Here is a 17,907-nt window from a genome sequence, read left to right as displayed (position 1 = left end):
AATAAATTAAATACTAAAACTGATTGAATATATTACAGTTTACACACCAAAAAACATCTCGGATATTCTATCTCTACATATTAGTTTTTGTTTCGCATACATGTTTTTGGCATTAAAATACCGTGTTTAGTTTTTCTTAATTTGTTTACAATTTTTTTCTGAATTAGCAGCAATATTGAGAGGGAGTTTGGAGTTAATCAATGCTATACATTTCAAATTTAATTCTAAAAACATTGTACTTGAAAGGGAAGATTAAAATCACATGCTTGCGGCAGTCTATCCATCGATGGCAGTGAAACCACGAAATTATTAACTCTACAGCCTATTCACCTCTATTTTTACCCGACTACGCGTGCGCGACGCAAAGGAGGGCAATGTGTTTATGAGCCTATATATGTATGTTTGTTCCTATGTGGCGTTGTACAGGCTAAACCCCTTGGCCGATTTTGATAAATTTTACGTCAATCGATTTGTCTTAACCTTGGGAGTGTCACTAAACACATGACAGTAATCAAATTTCACCATATTAACTACCAGTCACCTTATTGTCAGTTCGGGATCGTGTCGCACGCTACCTGCGTGCTACACAGCGTGCGACAAGTGCATTTAGCGTTTTCACTGCCTGAATTTTTGTTTACTAAGTCTACTAATTCGATCTTCATCTCCAACATGTTGCTTTTTTTTTTTTTTTTTGTTTTTGTTTTTGTCGTGATTCAGGGGACTGAGTTTCGCGACGCGTAATTTCTTGACGGGCTTTTTTAGTTTTGGGAGAAAGATTTGACTGACGACTTTTTCGCGCTGTTAATATAGTTGTGGTTGACTTAAGTTCTCGCATGTTTGCTAATGGTCAAGCATTTGTAGCTTTAAGCCGAGTAAGGTCCCTAGAGGGACTAGTAATCAGTAGTTTAGACCACCGCAAGTTACTTAATAATCCTCACGATATAAACTTTCTCAATTAAACGACAAGATTGCGAAATTTGTCGTCTTATGATCACAATAACTAAGTTAATGAAAATGAACTAAAAAGGGTAAAATATAAATATAATTATTAAATAAAAACAAAAAACCCGACAGCGTAAAAACCAAAAAAACCAAAAAAAAAAAAAAAAAGCCTATTAGTTTAGAATTTTATTAAGTATTACTGAATAACGACTCCATTGAAATAGTTTTATAATCGATACACACATAACACAAATCATAAATTCAAAAGCAGAATAGAAGGATCAACAGTCGGGGCCCATTCCCTTTTGACCAGTCAAGGAACACCGTAAAATTTGAATGGGCCCCGACTGTTGATCCTTCTATTCTGCTTTTGAATTTATGATTTGTCTTATGTGTGTATCGATAATAAAACTATTTCAGTGGAGTCGTTATTCAGTAATACTTAATAAAATTCTAAACTACTGGGCTTATATATTTTTCTTTTTAGTTTTTTTTTTGGTTTTTACGCGGTCGGGTTTTTTGTTTTTATTGAATAATTATTTTTCTGGTGAAGATTAAGTTTCTCAGCTTATCAAGCACTAACTTGAAAAATAAACCAAAAAATCACACCCTCAGAGTCACATACGTCACTGATTTCAACCAATAATAATAATAACAATTCTAGTTGGTAATGTTATTTTCTGCCAATTATGCAAGTCAGCTTTCTAGAATCCTTGTTCCATATTGCACAATAATCTTTGTAAATCGAAAATGTATTCAAAATATTAAATGTGCATAGCGAAGAAGGAAAATATAAAGGAGCAGCAGCGTTCAACTCCCATTGAAGACGTATTGCCAGGGAGAGAGAAGGGCGTGGTGTACGTGGGCACGACTGGGCACGACTGACGTAAGGCCAATCAGGTAATGATTTTTTTTCGCTAAAAAAAAAAAAAATAGATTTTCGGATTTAGGCAGAGCCGGTCTTAGGACATGCGAGGCCCGATTGGAGAAATCTGGCGAGGTCCTTTACAGAATGGTTGTACAAATTCGAGAAGTTCCGACGATTTTTCTGATTTGGGCAAGGATTCAAAACTGCCAGAAATATTCAAATTTCCTTCCTTCAAATTTCTACATCACGTTAGGTTTTTGCTTCTTTTTTTCTTAAGAAACTAATGAATGAATGGCTGCAAAAATAAGTGTACATTTTAAGAACGTAAGAAAAGTAGCTGTGAGAATCTTTATGCCCAATCACATGCGGTTGGTGCACGAGAAAATTGGGGGGTGAAAAGAAGTGTGGAGGTTATGTAACGGCGTCCCTGATGCTGATTTTTTCTTTTCTTTTTTGTAAAGTTGAAAGATATTATGGGATTATAACATGACTGATTAAATGACCTACAAAAAATGTCGAATGTGGCAGCCAACACTGGGACAGATGGCCACTGTAGACTTCCCTCTTCCAATTCAAAGATCGATTATCGTGAAATAACATGTGAAGAGTCCATTGTTGGAATTTTTCGTTTTTATTTTCGTGGAATAAATCAACTCACCCAGTAAAAATCCTTTTTTTATATCGATCATTTTTTGTAACTTTGAGAAGTGAGGGGGCTAGCCCCTTCACCGTTGGAAGTGAGCGGAAACCAGGAATGAACTTCAAACTTCTCTTTCCACTAAAATTAAAAAAAAATTTCTGAACCTGCGTTTTGTACAATCTAGAAAATTTTTCGGTAGAATGCCGCCCTCCTCACTTTTCCTAACATCATTTAAAAAAACGTCTTTAATCTCGTTTTCAGTGCTTTAATTACGAAAAATTTCTGTGCGCGAGCCTGTTGAAAACTCCTCCTCCTGTCATCAAGGATTGGCATAAATTACGTTTTCGGAACATTAACTTCGAGAAACTGACGGTGCACTAAATTTAGTAAAGAAAGCCCACAATCGCTTTTTTAAGGCTTCAATTTCAAAAATTTTTCTCCTCAATCTGTTCTTCCCGTAACGTCACTATACATCCCCTACATATCACCCCGGATCTTTTCCTGTCAAAATTGGAAATATTTCACAATTGCTTACTTGGAGTTTAAATTTCGAAAAACTATCGGGGGTTGACCCCCGAACCTCTTCCTTTCTTATCATCACTATAGATCGTCTTAGAAGTGCCCACCCCCTAAACTACGTTAAGCTCCCCAAATCTGGAAAGATACCCCTCAACCCCCCTTCTAAAAATTTCATTGGCGCAGTTTGCGCCATGACCCCCCCTCCTCCAGGTGAGCACCCCTGGATGGTCTAAAACTGTTTTTCGAACTACAATCTTGAACATTTCCCCCGGACTCCCCTTTCCTGGACATAATCGAATAAAATGTACTGTTGTGTATTGGAACCTCAATTTCGAAAATGTATCGGTGGTGACTCCCCAGAACCTCCTCTCCCCCCTAACATGAAATATATATCTGAAACTGCATTTTTTAAACTTCAATTTCGAAAAAACGCCGGGAGGTAGCCTTCCGACACCCTCTTTTTCTGACTGAATATTATTCTTACGATTAAGTTCATATTGATCGTAAAGTACTGGTACAACTAAGGTCGACTAACATGACTCCCTGCTAAATCAGAAGCTAAATCTTCTCAATCTCTGCATACTGAAACATGCTATTGAAACAATTTAGGGGCTGCCAAATGCGTACCCCCCACCCGTTTTTTGACTAAGCAACGGCCCTGCTCACCCCTTCAAATGCTACGGAGTAATACCCAAAAATGACAGTCCCCAGAATAAAATAAAAACCCTGTAGAATGAACTCCCCTGAAAATTTCAACAGTGCAGGCTGTGCCATGACCCCCCGACCCCCTGTAGTTATTTTTGGAATACTAGCATTTCCTTTTCAGCAACTACTTGTATTCCTTATTCAATACACGCTGTGATTTAGAGGGTGACCTGTTCCCTTACAGAGAAACGTAGTCAATGACGTAGCCAAGGGGTTGGGGGGGGGGTCCATGGGGTCAGAACCCCCTCCCCCCCCTCCTTTCCGAAAAACCAGTCTGCTTTTGTCAGTTGTTGCACCTTACCTCAACAAAAAATTTTCAAAAGACAAAAATTTATGAGACCCGGTATTTTCCCTTTAAATATTCCCATTAATCGGCAATTTTCCCGCGTCTGAGTCAATTCAGAACACGAGAACCTCGTGCAACTGCAGTCCCCCTCTTTCTGCCTGTCTTTTGCTGTGTCGCGTACTCCGTCCGAAGATGATGAATTTCCGTTTCTTCTTTCAACTCAGCTGGGTTGTGACTTCGAAATTCGGCCCCTTTCCACCAGATTGGCCAGATTCGGCCAGATTGGTCCACCAGATTGCCATCGGCAAAGTAATTGAAAACAGACATCCATTATCACTTTCGCTGTACCCCAGTCTCATTGGCGTGGTTTTCTTTCTTTCTTTTTTTTTCTTTTTTTTTTGTTTTTTGTTTTGATTCTTTTCCCGTTTGGACATGATTTCCTAGACACATGCTGCACGAAGGACAGTCAGAGTGGGTTGCATCCCTGGTGAATCAGTAATTGAAATTCCTATTATTTTCTGTTTTAACACACAGTATTTTTCTACCACACACTTATAGGAAAAATATCTAGATCAAATTTGTAATCAGAAGAAAATTAAGTTTACACAAACTAGGTAAGTTGTAGTTCCTTATTAAAGTTTTCTTACCAATACGAGCTATTTTATGTATTAATGTGTTTTCCCACTTAAAAATTAAGTTCGGACAGCAACGAAAAAGAAATTCTGCACATTTCGTGTGTTTGAGGATGAGAAAAAAAGAACATTAATTATTAATTAATTTATTTTTGCTCTTTGCATTTTTGGGATGATTCATTTCAGTTTCATTTTATATTTTGATTAATAATCTTATTTAAACTTTTGGTTTATTTTTAACAATAATAGATTACTTATGACCCCAGAAGCTTACAATTTTTTAACTGTAATACTGAAAAAAAGTTCGTTTTTTTTTTTTTTTTTTTTTTTTTTAAAGCTCAAGATAACATTGAGAAACTTCTCTCTCCTTTCTGAGAAACAAACTAGATTTTTTACGGATGTTTTTCCACAAATATTTAAACATGACCATGAAACGCAAAAAAGAATTTGCAGAAACACAAAAAAGAATTTTGAATAGCCAAAAAGAATTTGTGTTTGAAGGTAAAATAAGTGAATAAATAAAATTTGAAGTTGATGCAACGAAATTACTTTTCGCTGTATCAAAATTTTATGAAGGTAAAAATGAAATTGAAAATTACTCGAGTATGAGTATTTTACTGTGATCAGTTTATGAAATTGCAAGTTCGGCCATATTAACACATGTAATTTAAAAGTAATTATTTGAAATTCGTACTTTTAAATCTTACTGAATTGTGAGTCTATGGTCCCAAGAGAAGAGCCGTTAGTCATTTTTAACTGAAGAAAAGAATCTTTCTTCGATGTTGTTCCGTTCTTCAAGTAAAGCATATTTGTATTTGCTTCATTGGAATAAATTTTCTGATTGTTATTTACCGCCTTTGTACTGAGGAATTATTTAGTAAGCATCTATGCAACCATCATTAGTAATTTGCGAAGGTAGCATTAAACGTAACAAAAACGGACATGTGCATTTAACTATAAATTACCAGGTGAAAATTTCTGCTGTTTACTGCAAATAATTAAAAAAAGGTGAATGCGAGGTAAATTTTCTTGTGTTTTTCACTTCTATGGTTTATTATTATTATTTTTTTTTTTTTAACTCTTAATTTCTTCAAGTCAAAATTACTTGCTATTTCTTGCAATAGAATATATTTTACTAACATCACATAAAAGAACGAAAAAAAAAAAAGTCAATACCTACGTTATAAAATATGATATGCTTTCGAGAATACAGGATGATTACAAAATTGCTCCTAGAATGGAAGTTATAGCAATTTGAAAATGAAAGAATCAGAAGTGTTATTATTGTTATATTAATTTTGGAAGATTGATTTAAATCATTACTGGATTTTTAACCACAATTATTCTAAGAGTTTTTATGAACGATTATCTTTAGACTTTGGAACATCAGATGACTGAGGAGCAAAAAATTTGCAAACTGAGGCTATAAGAAACCTATAAGTTTTGTTTCCAAAAATTTGCTAGCTTTATGCATACATATTGTTGAAAATGTATCTAATTTGATGCTGCTGTATTATCGCAAACGGGACGAAGACTACCTTAATGATCAAAATTTGACGTTTGACTCCAAATTATGAAATTTTCGAGTCTGACACTTGCTTACTACTAATAAAGACAGTAAAGTAACCAGGTTATAATCAAATATTGTCACGATAATTCGCAACAGAGCATATTGCCATTTTCCCTGTAGTTGTTTACAATTATTTTTTTCATTTTAAAAAGACTGATTTGTACAGAAGTTGTTTTGTATCAGCAGAATAAACAGAACTCGTGTTTGGTGGTGAGATAGGTGGGTGCAATGCCTCCTCTTGATCTTTTAAATGAAGCATCAAATTGAAAACATCAGAGGAAAATTGCCAATAATGTTCAAATCATTCATGACCTTATTAAAAAACATTTATAAAAAGCAACCATTTACATTTTCCCCAAAATGATGTTAAAATAAAAGTACATAGATGCTTAATTTCATTCACTATACATTCCATTACTCGCCAGGTAAAAGATCTCTCAGGTATTCGTTTAGCTTGCCAAATTAAACTCCTAGTGCAGTTTCGCATCGCAGAGAGCTCAAGTGTCTCCATCAAGTGGAAACTCGGCGCCAAAACTTCCTGTGCCAGTCACATCCGCGCCTTAATGGTAGCATATGAAAGACTAAATGCCATATCGGTGGTTCGCACTAGGCCTGAAAAGTATAAAGCCTCTAACGAAGCCCCATTAGAAAGAAAAAAAAATACCATCACGGATCCTAAGATAGCTTATTTTACCAATTCGTTGCAAAAAAATTATAACGATAAAAAAAAAACGGCAATACGCCTTTTTTTAAAAAATGATTGCAGCAAAGGAAGTCTCCGTCTCTCAAAGAGTTAATAGTTTGTTCAAGCTTTTAAATGATGGTTAGAAATGACAATTAGAAAACGGATAAAATTAGAAATTTCATTCAATTTCGTATTATCAAGAGAATGTTATAAACGTGAATAAATAAAGATCTAGTTCAAGTTTTTTAAATGAAACCTTGCTAATATTTTCGTCGAGAGAGTGATTGAATTTTGCTAGAAATTTTGTTCAAATCGAACTGGGTGGCGGAATTGCGTTATATAGCATTCATACAGTTATACATTCGACTCGATAGATATAGATTTCTTTATTTTTTCAAATAAAATGACTTGTACATATTTTGTTGAAATATATTACAAAGCTTTAACATTTTATTAAATTATCACCTGCATTTTCCAAGTAATCCCTAGAACAGTTTTCGTTTTCCGATTTTCTTTTATTGTGAACTTTTTATTAATAGGAATTATATCACTCATTTTCAAAGCATCAGAACAGAGGAAGCTTATGTGATGGAGTTTTTCTATCCATGTTTGGAAACATAGTATGGGATAACTTTTAGTTTAATGTTAATTTTATAAACTGACAATAATTTCTTTACCACTTAATATAAAATTTTTGTTAACTAATTCTAAATAATAGCTCTATCAATTTCAATTATTTAATTAATTTTAGTTAATTATTATATTTTCATAATTAGTTTTAATTGGATTTATTTTTTTAACGTAAATAGAGCTTCTAATTCTGTTTTAACATGCCTCCTCTTTTGAAGTTCGTGCAACCTTGGACCCCGCCCCCCCCCTTAACAAAGTTCTAGCTACGAGCCTGAAGCAGTAGTGGCGAAAACTGGAAGATTAAAAGCAAAGCATTCGTATCTGAATACTGAACTCGTTTTCGGAAAAAAAAGGGAGAAAGAGGATTTTTAATTACAATTTAGCTTACGGTATACCTCCGTTTTAAAAAAAAAGTTCATAATTTAGTTTAAGATGAATTTTTAATTAAACTATATTACACTGTACAGTTTATTAAAAATACGAAAATACAACTTGACAGAAAAATTTAAAGCAAGATGGCTGTGCGTGTGGTGGGGGGGGGGGCAGCATTTTGAAGCCTTGCCCCCCACCTCGGAAAATTCCTAGTTCTGGCACTGGGCTCTGGTGTCACCATAGGTATTGCCGGAAGAGTTTCTGGGACACTTTCCGATACGTGACCGTACATGCTCACAATCGCGATTTAAAATTTTAATGGCGAATGCTTCACTGGTAAGGGCTCCCGAACATTCCCTCTTCTTAACATCACAGAAGAACGTTTAAAATTGCTTCTTTTGGAACTCGAAAAACTCCGAATTAGAGTTCAGAGATCCTCATCCTTTCTCTAACACCATCAAAGGTGACCTAAACTCCCACAATGTGCGTTTTTAGGAGTTCAATTTCCTAAAATTTCCAGGGAATAATCCCCATTGTATCCCCTTCTCTTGGAAGCATCGAGTTTTGAACTTCAATATCGAAAAATTTCCGAAAGAGAGACCCTGACCTCTTCCCCTTCCCTTACTTCACTAACGATGACTTACAATTGTGTTTTTAAGGCACCATTTTCAAAAATTTAAGATGAAGGAATCCCCGAACCCAGGGCCCGATCAAGCCAAACTGGTGCCCAGGTACTGAGTAGAATTTGGTGCCCCCCATGAGAAAATCCGCACAATTTTAAAGTCAATGTTTTATACTAGAAGCCTAATATACTAGAAACAACATTTTAAAGGAAAATTACTACATTTAAAATGAAACCTCGGATTTGAATGCCAAACACTTGATAGTCACCAAACTAATCACAGTTAAAACTGCCTCTTAAGGCGAAAAAGAGTTTAAAAAACAATTTAAAACTGAAAAAAAAAATCTTACTGATTCTGACATTAAGCTTTAAAATGGACTTCTTTCTGGCTTTAACAGAGGTAAATGTGTCGATCAAATAATCGAAATCTATGTTTGATGTCACAGTATTTTCAATGGTCAATAAGGAAAACACCTGTAAATTATCCTGAGAAACGCAGCTTCTCAAATGATTTTTGATTCTTTTCAAAAATGGAAAGTAACGTTCACTGGAACAGCTGCTGATAGGCAAGGTAAGAAGAAGCTACAGGGGTGAATCCACATTCGGAAATGTATGTGTAATGGTTAGTGATCTTATCCTTTTAAAACATTCTCCAGCAGAAGAGTTACCTTTTGCAAAAATTTGAAAGTGTGTTAATTCTTCTGGAAAATGTTCATCTATGCCATCCGAGTATCTTTTTTGGAATTCCAGAGCTAAGGGACAACGACTTCTTTACGCGAAATTTTTTTTAACTTTATGAGTTTTTGAGCTGATTTTTTAAAAATTTTGAGCTTCCTCTCCCTTAAAATTGAGAAAAAGTAAAAGGAGCTTTTTTTTTTTTTTTTTTTTTTTTAAAAGTAACTAAGTAAGTGAATTTAAGGCTATGCTATTTTGGTGCCCCTAAATTTGTGGTGCCCAGGTCCGCGGACCCGCCGGACCGTGCATTAATCAGGCCCTGCCTGAACCTTCCTTACAGGGTCAAAGAGAAGCCATGTCCGTCTTGTCGGAAACTGCGAGTTCCACCGTTGAAGGGCCCCGGCTTGCTACTGGAGTAGTACAAATTTTGCAAGTTTTATGAGGGGGGGGGGGCTACCAAACTGACAAGTAGCCAGCTTTTGCTCTCGGCAGCCCCGCTTCCTTCTGTCTGCACCACCAAAGGTTGCCGAAAACTGCGTTTTGGTATTCGGATTAGATACAATTTCAGAAATTTTTGGAGGGGAGAACTCCCCGACCTCCCTGTTTGTGTAAAAATATTATGTTTACAGTTAAATTCATGCTGTTAATTATTTTTCTTCTCATATGTGACGAACTGTCCTGATTTCTGTGTTCATTTTCAAGCTATGATCCCCTTCTGACTGCCAGCAAAAGCTGTCCCTCCCTCTCTCACTGTACAGAAACGTGGGGACTGTTTGTTGACAATGGGGACCATTCCCACAATCAGAGTCCGATTTAAAAAAAATTGCACAGTAGGGCTGACACATCTGCAGGGCCCACCTTGAACAGCATTGCACAAACAACAGAAATGCTATAGAAGCTGCACACCTTTCCTGTTATTTTATACGCTACAGATTAATACGCACTGAGGATGTAATTCGAAATAGATCTTTGCCTAACCTTTTAGTTTTTTTACAAACTATTGTTTGAGGAATACAATTTGGCAACACTGCTCACTCTTTTTCATTCTGAAATTTAGTTTAGAAAACTTTAAACTTTAAATATTTTCAAAATAGGAGTTTATTAATACATTAAAATGTCATAAAAATATTAGTGGTGAGTTTCAGCTCATTTACAAAATTCTAGAAAAATCCGGTGTTTTATTCAGACATCGTAGGTGTAAGAGCGCCATTTTGTTGCATTTGAACAAAGGTGACGGACGTGTTTTAGAGGTGCTCTGTGTCGGTTTCTTTTGAAATATACTAAGTATACAACATGAGTTCTGCCGATAAACAAGGCGATGTTGCTGTTCAGCGAAAAGAAGATGGTGTTTCTGAGAAAGACAAAACTCAGAATGATAAAAGTGATTCTCCTCAAAAAAGATCTGCGGCTGAGGTAAGTTCCTTGATGCCGGTCACCGCTTCTTTGGCGGCCATGTTATGTTTTGCATTGTTCGCCGCCAAAACCTCATACCTAACAATTAAGTTTTAAATCCTCTATTTGATTATTGATCCTTCTTTGCATTGTTGCTTGGAGGATCTTTAATAGTTATTTTGCTTGTTGGTTTTGTTTTTAATAAGTATATTTGTACTTATATTATTAGTGGTACGCTAATCATACAACAAAATTGACGTTGTTCCAAACATGTACCACAGTAATTCCAATTGTATTTTGTACTGATTGGCGTTAGATCTTGTCAAGTATAAAAAAAACTTTACTTTTTTTTTACTGGATTTGTGTGTCAGCGATTTGAGAGTTTTATTCGAAATTTGAATTAAACCAATTTTATTTTCGGACGTGGAAACAATTCCGTGATCTTTTACGAAAAATATCAAGTTTAAAAGCTCTTTATTATTGTCAAACTCTATTCCTGATCGAGGAACGTCTCGGGATACCGTTGTGAAATGTAATCGTAATCTTATGTTTTCTATTTTACTTCTGTAGTCTGTGTTCCGAGAGAGCTCTTGAATTTGATATTTGTGTGGCAAAAAAAAAAAAAAGTTTATAAGATGGAAGTCATTAACGAACATGAAGTGCCATGATATAGTGATATAGCCATGAGTGGGAAAAATCGCGTTTTTTTTCTTCCCCCCGGCAAAAATTGGATTTACACTAGCAACTTTCCGGCAAATTTTTTTTTTAAAAGTGGCATGTGAATTAAAAGCATGAGAAATGCTTTGATGAAACGAAATTTACTATCTCTATTATTGAAGACGCATAATGTAGAGGCAATAAACTTGTTTATTTTAGCAATTATTACAAAACATTCCATATATTCGATTTATAAGTATCTGGTAAATTACTATGCAAGTACAAAATAAAAGAAATTTCAATAAATGAAAATTAAAACAAAGATTCCTTAAATTAAGCATCACTCAAATATCATCAGTCTATAACATCTCCATCAAAACCTCTTTGCTGTTTTGGCATGGCAGAATAATAAACTAGTTCATAAGGGTCGTAACTGACAAACGGTTTCGGATTTTTTATTGTTCAACAGAAAAATTTGAGAAATATCTATTGCAGCTGTACTTGCAGGACACGTTTGCAGATATTGCGCATAAATCTTTGGATACTTCACTTAACTTCGATATCTTCTTCGCCATTTTGATGCATTGACTGTTTTCAAAACGTTTTATGAAAAATATGAAGAAAGAAATGGGTCATCCTTTGACTCAAAATTATGTCTGATATGTAGTCAGGATTAATTTTTGCATCCATTTTTTATTCTTAATGTTCGAAACTTACGAGCTTTCGATTGTAATTGGGATGCAACAGAAATGCAGTTAAATGACATGGCAAAATTGCTTGTTCAGTTTCTTTTATTTTTTTACTGTTGGGTTTTATTTTATTTTTGAGAAGGCTGCACCCTGTATCGCAAGCATCTGCTATGCTAGAAGTTTCGCTGCAGCCAATCTAAAGTTTCCAATATAATTTTTTATTGTTTTATCAAATCTTTCAATTGTCGATTTAGATTCACATCTGATTCTGTTGGAAACATTAATGTCTAGTTCATGATAATGCTCATCTACTATTTTTAAATAATTGTTATGGTTTCGCAAAAAGGTTTCCAAACAAGTCATCTGACTATCTCAGCGAGTCCCCCAGGGAACTGTGGGAAACAGAATCATCACATTCCATTCCTTTAACCATGATGATGGAGCATGGTGGTTTCGAAAATATTTATGCATATCTATATGTTTTATAACACTAGATAGTTTAACCAGTGAGAACTGCATCCATATGTGATAAGTATTAAATTTTGATCTTCTCTCTCCAGTTCATTTCGCATTTTTTCCGAATTTTTTAAGTTTTCTTTGACAATACTCCGAAATCCACATTTATATATTTCTTTGATCGAAGAAATTACCTCATTGCATTTCTGGGCGGAAATTGGGCTGTTTTCCTTGCAGATGCGGTCGCTTCAACATCCACAGTGTGTTTGTCCATCAACTTGCAAACAAGCTGTTGTTATTAGTGAATTGTGCATATCACTCCAACCATCGACCATAAGAGTGCCTTCTTTTCCTGTCAAATTAACTTTCACAGAATCTTCCAGTTCACATTAAACTGTCTTAAAGCCCACCAGCTAACTCTTAGCGAAAAGGTAGTTTACAGCCAGGTCTTAATGTATCCATAACATTTTTAAAGGCAGCACTTTCTACTATAGCAAATGGGATATTACAAGCATAAAACAGTTAAGTGTCATTTTTTTGCTTGGGAAGATGTTGTGAACAGAAATTTAGTTATATTTGTGTCCAAACACCTATTACGAATGTTAATTCTGATTAAATTTTGTAATTAATCTTTGTTTTTCTGACATCAAGAATGTTTAGCAAATGTTTATCAATAGCTTCTAGCATTTGCAAATCGCTCAAAATAATCTAAACGGCAGTCGTCCATTTTGTTTGCTCACAAAAGAATGACGGGAAGGAAATCTAGTTTTAAAAGTCCCAGTCACAAGCCAAGCTCTGGAAGTGGGAGTTCTTTGTTGGTTCTGTGACAGAGTTTAACGCCAAACCAGAATGGAGAATAGAGTAGTCTTTCAACTTCGAGGTTTAAGCCTCAATCCGAGTTTTAACTGGAGTGGAGAATACCAGCGTAAATTTTATTTGCAAAATCTCTAACTCTTTCATAACAGACAGCTTAAAAAACTTGATTAGAAGACTCTTCAAAAGATCTTGCAAAATGTCTTGCAGTTTGTGTAGAAGTGGTGCTGAGGACTGCAGAATGACATTTCTCATATTCAATTCTGATGCAGTACTCAATAAAAAGTATGAATAAGCTTTGTTTTTTTCTGAAGACAAAAAGTAAAAAATACTTTCCTCTCAAGTGATTGTTCAGTTTTTTTTCTTCCTTCCCCACTCTTTTGCTTCTTTTGAAGGTTTTCACAGCTCTTAGATTCTGTTGTGTTTTTGGAAGAAACTTGTTTATGCTTTTGCTTTGCTTAGTCACTGGCACAGCCTGTAATGCATTGTTCTTAAACTGCTTGACTGTATTCTGTTCAGCTTCTACTTTTCTCTTCTTGCTCTCTTATTCGACAGTCTGAAGTTCTTACTTGCCACAAGGTTGGGTTTCGTTACTGCATCCATAAAAAAATTCAGAAGGGGGTCCATTGCTGAAGTAACCTGTCCAAACACTATGCAAAGGCAACCATCTAGCTGGCACATGTTTTAAAAACTTTCTTACTTCTGTGTTGTTTAAAACTTGAAATATCGTTAATGCTTCCTTTCGATTTGACCTTTCTCTAAGTAATAAATTATGTCAATCAGAAATATTTTAAGTCTTGATCAGTATCACGCAGGGGGTTGAAAATTAAACTGCCCGACATGCCTGGGGCATGTAAAAATTCCGATCGGCTTACCCTTATGTCGGGCATGTAAATTTTTGATCAAATATTTTTTCCCAAAACTTTATTATTTTGTATTTTATTGAAAAATAACAGTATCCATACTTAGAGCTAGTGATGTGGATAGGGTAAATACCCAGCGGGTAGGCAGTGGCGGATACAGCCGGCAGGCAACTGGGCATTTGCCCGGTGGGCCGGTCATGCTTCGGGCCGATCAACTAACAGCAAAGTCTTTCGGGCCTGTCTAACAGCAAAATGTAAATTTTGCCCGCATGTGTTTAGAATAACGCAAATTCGCAAAACACAGCCTCAGTTCCTCTGTACGCATGGGCTAAAGCTTGCGGGTGGAAGGAGGCAGGGTCGTCACCAAGAGGGGGGAGGGGGAATTTCTGAACTGGGGCTGCCCAGTAGGGTGGATCGAAAAAAATGAAATTTCAAATCTTAATTTGGAATACCTACCAAAAGCTGTGCATGTGTAAGAACAATACACATGTAAAATATTATCAAGTTTGAGCAACTCCTTGAGGGTCCTACCAAGGCTTGAATTTCTCCAAAAATAGGAAAAAAGGTCAATTTTCCAAAATTTTTATGACAATAATAAGGTTCGAAATTTTTGTTCTAATACCACTAAAATATTTCCTTTTAACACGCTTTTCATGTAATCTTCAAAATTATTTACATTCTTAGCAGTATTACGTTCACACACAAGTTCGTCAAATTTAGTGAAATTTGCAAAAACTGACTTTTTTCAAGCTTTTTTGCACATTGCAATATTTTTTCTTTTAAAGTCCAATTTTTTTTTTGCAATGACTGAGCAGAATGCAGTTTTAAATGGAAATAAAATTATACTTCATCTTCATTACATTAACAGCCCAGCACCTACGACAAGGAGCGTAATTGCTTCAAACTGGACCAGTGGTAAATTGTCGCACCTGTCTAGCTATTTACCTATTGGTCCTGCAAAAATTCACATGGACCAGCAGTTTCACCATCAAGTAATGTGAACAGGTGACGCAAAGGCTCTGCTTGCATGAAGTTCACAGATTAACCATGGGACAGGATGTCCAATTTTATTCTCTATGGCCGCAATTGCACCGTTCTTTTTTCTGGTATTCGTGACCGTGCCATCACAGCAAAAGCTAAAAGATCCTTAAGGCTTAAACAAATTTTCAGTTCAAAAATCACATTGCTGTCGCGACATGTTTTCCCGTTCCAGAAGTTGGCGTCACATGACCCAAATAAAAAGAATTGGATTTTTCAACTATGGATTCCTCGCTTATGGTTCTTCTATGGTATCTGTCTCCAACCATTTCTTTTTGTTATAGTTTTGCCTTTTCGGCTATCGAAAAATGTACTTTTCAAACCTTTGCAGGTTTTGAAGAGAAGCACTTACTTCACCTGTGACACTTCCTGTCGCTGTCTTCGAATTTTATTGCTATCAACGACTTTAGAGCAATAATTATTTGACACAGTACCAAAATCCTGTAATATTCTTGAAGCAATTGCTGCAGCACATCGCACATCTGTCAGAAATGCCGTACTAGTAACACTCTTGACAGCGTTGGCAGAGAAAACCTCATTTGTTCCACTTTTGAAGTGACACCAAAAGATGTTGATGGCTCTGCTGGCGGGAGTATAGCCGTTGCAAATTTTTCTTCTTCTGGAATTGAAACAAAACTTTGCTGTTCCTGATCAGTGTTGTTACAGCATCTCGTTACGTAAGTGAAAATCTGAAAAAATTATTGATCCTGTCATTGAACGAAATGCCTATTTTTGCCACCTGGAAAAAAATTCTTTTAACAGTGATCACTGATGAACGAAAGTACATCATAGGACTGGCATTGCGAAGATTTTGAAGGCCACACAAGTGGCTTCTGTTTATGAAGAAATAAGAGAATTCTATAATTCAAAGATTAACTTTAATATTAATGCATCAGACTACTATGATGTTATCAACCGGCAAGAATGTGCAATAACTGCCACCGCTCTCCTATTTTAGCTGGCATATCTAATTAAAATATTCAACAATAGATTGAAAACGCCAACGCCGATTTTGCGTTCGTTTAGTTTCCCTGTCACATGCAGGTGGTGGAACCCTGTGCTAATATGGTGACAGAAGCTTTTTTGTTTGTCAATCGGCAAGAGATAGCTTCATATGAGCAAAAATCTAACCTCGAAGTATCATGTCATAATTTAAATCAAAAAATTATTTCAAAGAGGTTTCAAGAATGGATGTGACGAACCGACTATTTTATGTGGCTTTAACTAAGTGATACTTTTCAAGTCCCTCATTTTGTGAAATATTGATGTTTGTATGTCAGAGCGACTGTGTGTGAGTAAATATACATTCTTTGTAACCAATGCACTTCTCTCTGTTTTTTTTAGTTAATACAACTAAATCATTTTGATAGTTTACTGCTAATATAAAATGAATAATATATTTATGCTTAATACATGTGGCTCGGCAGATGGAAAAGGTAGAATGAAATTCAAAATGAAGCCATTTCTTTTTAGTGGATTCTGGGCTATTAATGTAATAAAATTTAACTTCACTTCCGTTTAAAACTGCACTCTGTACAGGTGTTCTAAAAAAGAAAACTGGACTTTAAAAGAAGAAATATTACAATATGCAAAAAAGCTTAAAAACAGTCAGTTTTTGGTTAATTTGATGAAACTTAACGGCTTATGTGCGAGCTTAATGGTGCAAAGACTGTAAATAATTGGGAAGATACATGAAAAGAGTGTTCAAAGGAAGCATTTTAACCGTATTATAACAAAAATTTTAAACACTAGTATTTTCATTAAAATTTTCGAAAATTGACTTTTTCTATTTTTGGAGAAATTCAAGCCTTGGTAGGACCCTCAAAGAGTTGTTCAAACTTGATAATATTTTACACGTGTGTTGTACCTACACATGCACAGCTTTTGGCAGGTATTCCAAATTAAGATTCGTTTTTTTCGATCCACCCTACTGCCCAGGGCCTGATTACCACACAGACTGACTAGGCCTAGGGTCCCATGTTCCTAAGAGCCCCCCAATTTTTTTTAAAGCATTATGCATATCATTGCAACGATATGAAAAATACATGTATTTTTAAAAAAAATAAAAATTATGACTTATTAATTGGAACAAAACTCCTTTAAAGGGGAATTTTTAATCATTCTGCCAGTAACGAATTTACTTGGTCACGATTATAAGGGGCCCCAAAAGGGAATTATAAACGCACACAGGGGTCTGGCCAGAGGATATTTGGGTCCGTTAACGGACCCTTCACAAAATCCCGATCAAACAAAACGGACCCTTCACAAAATTCTGATGAACAAGATCGGATCTGTGACAAATTGTTTATTGAAAGAGCAAATCTGAAAGCAAAATAACGCATATTTCTGCATATTTCTGTATATAAACCGATAATTTTTGGAACCTTTTTTTAAGTCAAATTAGAGGGATCAGCTTATACAAAATCGGCTAATTTTGAAAAAAAAAAAAAATGGCACTCTTGGGAGCGATAAATAATTGCTACTGCCAAAAAAATATAATGGTTGTTTGTTTTATCACAGTTAATTAGCAGCGGTGTTGTTGTAAACTTTTCTGAGAGGGCATTGGTAAGCACTTTTCTCCCCTCATGATTTAATAAACAATAATATATATCTGCGAAATGAACTTAGAACTGCAAAGGGATAGTAAGGGTGAGGAAAAAATATGATCGCTTCAGATAGGGTTACCAACTTCAAAACTATCACCACTTAGCGTCTGGCGTTGAACCTTTATAATGACTTGATAAGAAAATATTCTCATCATTTTGTCCGCTTGTCAATATTTGCGTTTTTACTGTGCGTGCGGTGCAGGGTGCAGGTGTGCAGGGTGCAGGTGCGTTTTGATTTTTCGATGCT

At 35.5% G+C, this 17,907-nt stretch overlaps 1 protein-coding gene across 1 annotated transcript in view; it reads left to right on the top strand.

Annotated features, from left to right (window-relative positions):
- The first annotated feature begins 10,360 nt into the window (after positions 1-10,360).
- LOC129231501 (acidic leucine-rich nuclear phosphoprotein 32 family member B-like) overlaps positions 10,361-17,907 on the top strand; it is a 60,993-nt gene continuing 53,446 nt past the window's right edge. Inside the window, exon 1 of the mRNA XM_054865829.1 lies at positions 10,361-10,559. Coding sequence (XP_054721804.1) covers positions 10,440-10,559 — 120 coding nt within the window. The 5' untranslated portion in view covers positions 10,361-10,439. The remainder of the gene's footprint in view (positions 10,560-17,907) is intronic.

This window comes from Uloborus diversus, chromosome 10 (assembly GCF_026930045.1).
Source record: "Uloborus diversus isolate 005 chromosome 10, Udiv.v.3.1, whole genome shotgun sequence".
Taxonomy (NCBI): Eukaryota; Metazoa; Arthropoda; class Arachnida; order Araneae; family Uloboridae; genus Uloborus; species Uloborus diversus.
This window is presented reverse-complemented; position numbering and strand designations above follow the sequence as displayed.